This window comes from Anolis carolinensis, chromosome 3, assembly GCF_035594765.1.
Source record: "Anolis carolinensis isolate JA03-04 chromosome 3, rAnoCar3.1.pri, whole genome shotgun sequence".
NCBI lineage: Eukaryota > Metazoa > Chordata > Lepidosauria > Squamata > Dactyloidae > Anolis > Anolis carolinensis.
Genome location: NC_085843.1, coordinates 142,122,240 through 142,130,989, shown reverse-complemented (window position 1 = coordinate 142,130,989; position 8,750 = coordinate 142,122,240). Strand labels below are relative to the sequence as shown.

The 8,750-nt window shown below is 43.7% G+C and overlaps 1 protein-coding gene across 1 annotated transcript; it reads right to left on the bottom strand.

Annotated features, from left to right (window-relative positions):
* Window positions 1–1,077: 1,077 nt before the first annotated feature.
* On the bottom strand, window positions 1,078–7,673 carry LOC134297604 (uncharacterized). The gene is made up of 2 exons (XM_062975574.1): window positions 2,716–7,673; window positions 1,078–1,454 (listed from the first exon to the last, which is right to left on the bottom strand). The coding sequence occupies exons 1-2, from the start codon at window positions 4,342–4,344 to the stop codon at window positions 1,347–1,349; spliced, it is 1,737 nt and encodes a 578-aa protein (XP_062831644.1). The 5' UTR covers window positions 4,345–7,673; the 3' UTR covers window positions 1,078–1,346.
* Window positions 7,674–8,750: the final 1,077 nt, after the last annotated feature.

Genomic DNA, 8,750 nt, shown 5'->3' with positions numbered 1-8,750 from the left:
TTGGATGGGAGAATGGCAATGAATATCAAATGGTTTGGGCTATATTTCAGAGGAGCGAAGTGGCAGGCTCACCTCTGAGTAGTCCTTACCTAAGAAAACACTATGAAATTAAGAGGGTTGTCATAAGTCACCAGGTGACTTGAACATGCACCCCCCCCCCCCCCCCAAATATTATATATATTACAGTAGAGTTTCACTTATCCAAGCTAAACGGGCCGGCAGAAGATTGGATAAGCGAATATCTTGGATAATGAGGGATTAAGGAAAAGCCTATTAAACATCAAATTAGGTTATGATTTTACAAATTAAGCACCAAAACATCATGTTTTACAACAAATTTGACAGAAAAAGCAGTTCAATATGCAGTAATGTTATGTTGTAATTACTGTATTTACGAGTTTAGCACCAAAATATCATGATATATTGAAAACATTGACTACAAAAATGGCTTGGATAATCCAGAATCTTGGATAAGCGAGGCTTGGATAAGTGAGACTCTACTGTACAACGACCCAAAATTACCATCATGATACCTCTCATGGCATTTCTAACCAGAGGTAAGCTCCAAAGCAACAGCTTCTTGGCATACCAAACATGACTTATTTTTTTCTATCAGCTCAGAAGTAAACAATAGTGCACCAGTGTTCAAACATGCAAAGTTCAGCTCAATTCATTGAACCACACAGTTGAAAGGGGCATCATGGGCCATCACATCCAATATCTTACTTAGTGTAGGATCTCCAGCTAAATCATCCCCAGCAGGTAGCTGTGCAGTAACTTTTTAAAGATGTCCAAAGAAGAACTTACTACTTCTCTAAGAAATTGGTTCCATTGCGAAACTGCTCTTACTATCAAGAAATTCCTTCTAATTTTCTGTTGAAATCTCATCTCCTGTAACTTCACACTTCCCAATTAATGCTGGCACACAGGTGCCGCTATATCCCTGAGCAATGAGTCTTCAGCCACCAGTACGTTACCCTTCTTCTGGTTGCAGTTAATGGTTATCTTGACTCCTTCCTTGGCATGCATATCCCTGTCAGGCTTACTTCAAAGGACCAGTCTGAACGCAGATCAAAGACAGCTGCTCTCAAACACAATCTTTATTGAAGAATACATGACTTTGGAAAAGTCGAGAATGACCTAATGTTTACATACATCTAATTTTATCACTTCTGATGCAACGTAATATCACACGCAAATATCATCATCAAACCCCACCTTCTGGATCACATTTCCACCAAGGTTTCTATCCCCCCCACACTACAGCAATTATAATTGTTTATACTTTCACCCCTGAGTTCCCAGGCTCATTTTATCTTCTCCCGCCAGGTGCTCGCATGTTTATGTTATGAAGTCAGATTCAGGGCTTGGAAATTCAGCCCTGGGATCTGGCTGCATGACATGGCGCCCCCGTTTTCTTCGTCCTCCTCTTCGGTTCTTCTTTCACCATAGTCCTGAAACAAATCAAACAATAACTCTATGGGTCCATTTTGTCTAAAGTCCCCATATATTTTTTCAGCAAGCTGCGATGGAAGACTGGGTGTATTTTCCCTAAACTTTTTGGCAATGCCAATTGGAAAGTCACTTCATTGATAACACCCTGTATTCTGAATGGTCCAATATATTTGGGGCCCAGTTTTCTTGAAGGTAACCCCAATTTGATGTTTTGGGTACTTAACCACACTAGATCTCCTTTATCTAATTTATCGCCTTCCACCCTCTTTCTGTCTGCGAACGTTTTATACTTTTTGTGTGCTTCTTTTAACGAAGCAGTCACTTGATTCCAACATTCCATCATTTGCGTTTTCCATTTCCCTGCCTCTGTTCCTTCATTTTCTGTCCACCTCGGCAATTGGGGTAAAGGTTGTATTTCATACCCGTAAACTACTTCAAAGGGGGTTTTGTTTGTTGCTGAATGTATAGTTGAATTAAAGGCTAGTTCCGCAAACGCCAACCACCTAGACCAGTCATTTTGTCTCATGTTAGAGTACATTCGAAGGAACTGCCCAAGCGTTTGCTGAGTACGTTCTACCGCCCCGTTTGTCATGGGGTGAAAAGCAGAACTTAAACTCCTTTCTGCTCCTAGCATTTCCAAGAATTTTTCCCAAAATTTTGCTGTGAATTGTACTCCTCTGTCACTGACTACTCTACTTGGACATCCATGTAATTTGTAAATATGGTTTATGTACAATTCAGCTAGTTTCTCAGCCGATGGTAGCTTCGTCAGTGCTATAAAGTGGGCCTGTTTAGAAAACAGGTCTAATACTGTCCAAATATAACGATGTCCTTTGCTGACTGGCAGTTCTCCCACAAAGTCCATAGCTACACATTCCCAAGGCCTGGTAGGTTCCGCTACTGTCTGTAACAATCCCATAGGCTTCCCTCCTCCCGATTTATTTCTGGCACAATCATCACATTGGACAACATGATTCTTTATGTCCTTCCTCATTCCTGGCCACCAACAATGTTTTGCTATTGCCTTTGTTGTTTTGGTAATTCCTTTGTAGATACTTCCCCAGCAGCGACTGATCCATCTAGCTGCGAAAATGCAATTGGGGAGTCAAGTGCCATCTGCTGGCATTTCAGCGCTCCTGCTAATTCTGGGGTTATAATGTTCCTAGAACACCCGCAGTCTACAAACGCCTTGCAGGTGGCCCGATTTTCTAGCCCCGAGAGGCAAATTGGTACTACTATCATGCGTTTGTCCCGACTCACCAATCTTTCCGAAGATTCTGGGGCCTGCACCTCCTCCTCCGCACGCCTCCCGGTTGCTGGCTTGGGCTTTGGGGCTTTTGGCGGCTCCCCCTTCCGGGCCCAGCATTCCGCTGCTCGGTGGCCCGTCTTCCCACATACAAAGCATCCCGGTTTAGGTTTGTTGTCGTCTCCTCTGGAGGGAATCCCCGGCCTCCCTCCGGGTCTTTCTTGCTTCCTCGTTTCTCCTCGACCTCTCGCCACCGGTCTTTGCTGGCCGCTGCTGCTCCTGAAGCGCTTTACTTGTGCCAGGGTAGATTCGACGCGCCCCGCTAGTTGAATCCATCCCTGGAGCGTCTCGGGGTCGTCTCTGTGCGCTGCCCAGCTGAAAATCTCGGGGCGTAGTCCCTCTTTAAATAGTTCCACTTTGGTTACTTCAGACCACTCCGGTACCCTTTCCGCGAGGTGGAGGAATTCCTCTGCGTACTCGGGCACCGTTTTGTCCCTCTGTTTTATTCCTTTCAGCTGGTCTCGAGCCCTCAATTGCTCTAGCCGGTCTCTGAACCGGTTCTCCAGTGCGGCGAGGAAGCGGGGCACTGACCTCAGGCATGGGTCGCGTCTGGCATGCAATTGCACATACCAGCTGGCTGCTCCTCGCTTTAGTGTGTTGCCGATGGCTCGAACCCTGCTTGCTTCGGAGGGAAATGTGTGTGCGTTGTCTTCCATGTATCCTCTAATGCTAATTAGAAAAAAGTTCAGTTCCTCTGATTCCCCTCCGTATTCCAGCTTGAGATCTTCCCTTCTAGGCATCCATTCTGCAGCCCTTTGATATTGTCTGGGCGGCATGGGGAAGGGTTGCATCAGGTTTCCTCGGGTGGCTCCTTGGAACACGCCGCGCCCCACTCCGGTGGTCATTCTGCGCGGCTCCTGGAAGTCTGCCGCCGCTGTTGGCTCTTCCGCCCATCCGCATACTGGCCTAGCTGTAGCCCCCTCATCTCGCCTTTCCTCGTCGTACGGCACATCCTCCTCCTCTTCCTGGACCCCCCGCTCCTCTCCGCCTTCGTCTGCGAATCCACTGGACCCGATCCCTGGCCCCAGTGGCCTTTCCACCCCGACGCCCATTCGGGGGGTTGGGAGCTCTGTTGGAGACGGCGGCCTCAGGGTCCCCAGGGCTCGCTGACGCTCCACTTCTCGCGCCATGCTGTCCCGGAACTGCAGCTCCTGCCAGTATTCCTCATCTCCCTCGTCCCTTGCCGCCACGGGGCTCTGCGTTGACGCCCGCTGGCCCCTCTGGCTCCAATCTCCTTCTTTGCTTGGTTCTCTCTCGGCGCCATATCGGCTGGCCTCCTTCTGGAGATTCTCTTCCAATAATGGCACCAATCTCCCCACGGTTTCCGACAGCCTGGATAAATTAGTTTCCAGGATGGATAACCGCAGGGCCACGGTCTCCGGCATACTTCCTCCAGATCCCCAACTGGTTTCTGCAGCTGCAGAGACGCCTCTTCCGAGCCTGGGAATTCTCTGGGTCACGCCGTTCGGCTTGGGGTACCCCGTAGAGGAAGCTATGGCTTGCAGCGTCTCTTCTCTCTTCGGCCGGGCCCCTTGCAAAGGCCTCTCTGCCTCATTTGGGCTTTGATCTTCTTCCTCGCTCATTATCACTTCACTGCGAATTCCGCAGGAGGGTGAGAAATGGGATTCTCGACTTTAATGTCAGGCTTACTTCAAAGGACCAGTCTGAACGCAGATCAAAGACAGCTGCTCTCAAACACAATCTTTATTGAAGAATACATGACTTTGGAAAAGTCGAGAATGACCTAATGTTTACATACATCTAATTTTATCACTTCTGATGCAACGTAATATCACACGCAAATATCATCATCAAACCCCACCTTCTGGATCACATTTCCACCAAGGTTTCTATCCCCCCCACACTACAGCAATTATAATTGTTTATACTTTCACCCCTGAGTTCCCAGGCTCATTTTATCTTCTCCCGCCAGGTGCTCGCATGTTTATGTTATGAAGTCAGATTCAGGGCTTGGAAATTCAGCCCTGGGATCTGGCTGCATGACATATCCCTTTTTGCTGGTTTTTGTTTGTTTATTTATTTGAACATCTGCACTGCTACTACCCTTAATAAGATGTAGGACTTTATAGCATTCCATTGCTATTCCAATACTGGATACATGAGCCTCCTTGTTATTGCACCACTCTTCATTTACGCAATTACACTATTTCACCATTATGTAGTGTCACATTTGCAGACACATACAACTCCACCTTCCCACACTTATGTTGCTCCATAAGGTACTTTTATTATATTTCAAGCAATTTTGCATATCCAGTAATGTTTTTAGAATAAAAATGTTACTGTAAAATATTAAATAAGCAGCTAGGAGAAGCAAAAGGGAGAGGGGTCAAATGGGAAAGAATGAGAATTCTGTTCCCTGATGTCACTTCACTGCAAGCATGTCAGCACGGGAGCAGGAAGGCCCCATTGCAGGTGACAGGGATGTAGTGGGAATGAGAGCTTTGTGTTGTCGAAGGTTTTCATGGCCGGGATCACAGGGTTGTTGTATGTCTTTCGGGCTGTGTGGCCATGTTCCAGAAGTATTCTCTCCTGACGTTTCGCCCACATCTATGGCAGGCATCCTCTGAGGTTGTGAGGCATGGAGAAACTAGGCAAGGAAGGTAAATATATATCTGTGGAGAGTCCAGGGTGTGACAAGAATCCTTTGTCAGTTGGAAGCCAGCATGAATGTTGCAGATAATCACCCTAGTTAGCATTGGAAAGGTTCGTCTCTTGCCTGGGGGGCATCCTTTGTTCAAGGTCATTAGTCATCCCTGGGGCTCCTCTGCCCTCAGAGTGTTGCTTCCCATCTATTGTTTTGATTTTTGAGTTTTTTAATACTGGTAGCCAGATTTTGTTCATTTTCATGGTTTCCTCCTTTCTGTCGAAGTTGTCCACATGCTTGTGGATTTCAATGGCCATTGATTATCTGCAACATTCACGCTGGCTTCCAGCTGACAATGAGAGCTTTGTTCTTCCCATCAGTAGCGTGGGTCAGGTTAATTGTGAGAGGCAGGAAGACCGGCAGTGGGATGTGCATGGTGTCATGCAGTAGGGACCATCACCAAGGGGACAGTCTTACTTAAGTGCCATTGGGCCCTGTTTATACTGCCATATATGAGACAATACAGTTTGAAACTCATTGTATAGTTAATGTAGCCTCATATAATGCAGTTGTGTGCATTTAATCTGCATTAAACAAGTTTACACTGACTATATAATGTAGTGTAGATGAGGCCTTTGTCTGCTTCATGCAATAAAATCCATAGGAAGTGATTGCTTAGTTAGAGGGGTTCTGAATTTCTTCCGTAGTTTGCTTCTGACAGTAACTGTCTTCTACGGTCTTTCCTCAATGTTAAAAATCTCTTTGATTTCTTTGGCAGTTTCTTTTTGTTTATTCTAGAAGATCAATTCTCCCTGTGTTCTATCCAGGAAGTACTCATGTTCTTACATTTTTTTCAGTTACTCAACACATAGTCATAGTGCACTAATAGCTACCAATTTGTGCTTGCACTAGTTGGTAAAGTTTTCTGGCAAGAAGACAAACATCGCACATCCACTGAAACATGGAACTATGGATTCTTTGCCCTTCGTCTCTCCAGTTATCTTTCTTCCCTGAAAAAAATATATAGGACATCTGAGCTGCTAGTACAAAATCCCGCTGCCTCTCCTCACTTGACTGCTTTTTTTTTTTTTTGCTCATAGGCCATCCTTAGCACTAGTTTGGCCATAGCAAAAAGATAATGCTAGAAACCAGATGGGATCATAATTACTGTCAGGTCTTTGATATGGAAAAATTGTGAAAGCATCTACTACCGTTATGAACTGGGGAAAAGCAGAAATGGATTAATGTTTGGTTCTTTATGCACTGTACATGTAAAATCCAAAGCATAAAAGCTTCTCTTTCCTCTTTTGAAGCACTAAAGTGCCTCTAGGTCTTTGCATTAGGAAACACAACATCCTTACAAGGATCAGAAGGCAGGATCCCATGGGGAAAGCTGATACCTCATAATGGAGTCACAGTTCCCTTTTAAACAAGTTCAGTATGAAAACACACAGGACAAAAAGATTGTTTTACATCTTTTAGAAGAAGGGCAAAGTCAAAACCGGATGAGCAATGTTTCATTTCAGAATTGTCCACAACAATTATCTAGGATTCTTGTGGCATGAAAACAACTTGAAAAAGTAATGGGATCTGCACTCTTAGATTGTCAAAATCAGCTACTTGAATGTGAAATAGTGAGGGCTCTGCATAAATCCATATAACTAGCAACTTCAGTTACCAGCAATATGGCTACCTCCATATCAGGCATATGGCTACAGATTTGCCTTCCAACTCAAGACAACATTATCTAGTGAGAAACGGTAATAAAAACCATTTGGGAGGCAACCTCCCATGGCATGACCTATGTTTTAAATACTTTCTTTTAATACATATTTTACTCAAAATATCTGATGGCTATTAGAATGAGGTAAACAATTCATTTCTTCTTTTGTTCTTGGGCTGGTTTAGGCCAAAGGAGACTTTGGTGAGTTCCTGTTAAGGGGAAAAAAATATCTTACATCTAAAACAGAAGGGCCCAAAACCCGGGGGGGGGGGGACCAGAACACCTCCCAGAGAGTGTAGGAGGACATTTTCATGATATTCATTTCCACAGCTTCTATTATAGGACAATATATGCAGTTTGTCTGCTTGACACTGTGGGCAACCAGAGGAAATAAAATATTTTTTCTCCCAAACACTTAATCTAACACTCAAACCACTACATCAAACTGGCTCAATAAAATATTTTGCAGATATTACTTTAATACCCAGATATGTGTGGATTATGTTCAAATCATTACTAGTTGGTTTTACCTTCCAATGATGTGATTTCATTATAAGATGTACTTTGATGACTCTGGATTGCTGGAACACAGTTATTTTCAAATTTTCCTCCCCTAGGCCAGGTGGTATTTTCTAAACAATGTGTCTTCTCCAAAAAAAAAAAAAGACATATATGTAATGCACACCAAATCTGAAAGTTAAAAACTTCCTATAAAATAATTCCTTTGGAGGGCAGAAGTGGACTAAGTGTATATTTGGAGCCACCTGAATTTCTCCAAGGCTTTTGGTAGCCCTCTTCAGGTTCTGTGGACAGCCACTTTCTGTCGAAAGAAAATATGAGTTGTTTGAAAGTATAAGTTGGAAACAAACGCAATGCCCTCAGCTACTTCAGGGTGTTTTTTTGTTTGTTTGTTTGTTTTTTGGAGGGTGGGTTGTTATTGTACTTCCCCACCACCACCTTTTTTAATCTAAAGATTTTGGGGCTAAGAAATTTGTTCTCAGTCCTTCTGAAGTGCCCTGCTTTGTAGGTAGGAAGAGGACAATAAAAATAATTTCAAACTCACAAGTAAGAGCACAGTTAACCTTAGTGATTGAATGATTATCATTTCTAGTTACTTCCAAGTGTTACTTTTCAATTTTAGAGACATTTTGACAGATTTCTCAACTTTTCACTGACAAAAATTGAGACACTGGTTGATATCAAAGTGAAGTCTAAACAGAAATACATTTAGTGAGAATAAATCCCCCTGAATGCACTGGGGATTAATTCTAAGTAGCATTCTTGGAGCATTACTTTTTAAATTATCTGTGGAGCTGAATCTTCCTTATCCATACACATAGAAACAGTGGGCCCTTGGTACCCTTGGTACTGGTGATCGATTTCAGGACCCCACTGGATATGAAAATACTTAGATGCTCAAGTCCTATTATACCAAATATAATGGAAAAATAAAATGGTGTCCTTTATATAGAATGACAAAATCCAGGTGTGTTTTTTTAATTTAAATATATATATTTTGATGCTTTGGATGATGGAACCCATAGATAACAGAGAAATACCATCAGCCCTCTGCATTTATGGATTTGTATCCATAGATGCAGAGGGCTGAGTGTATTCCTCCCTTCAGGTCACATATACAAGTGCAGACACATTTCCCA

Bases quoted from the DNA above. Each gene is read 5' to 3' on its own strand.
- LOC134297604 (XM_062975574.1), bottom strand. From the start codon at position 4,344: ATGAGCGAGGAAGAAGATCAAAGCCCAAATGAGGCAGAGAGGCCTTTG. The intron at 1,455-2,715 runs GTGAGTCGGGAC...GATTTGTTTCAG, and splicing joins CAGAATCTTCGGAAAGATTG to GACTATGGTGAAAGAAGAAC.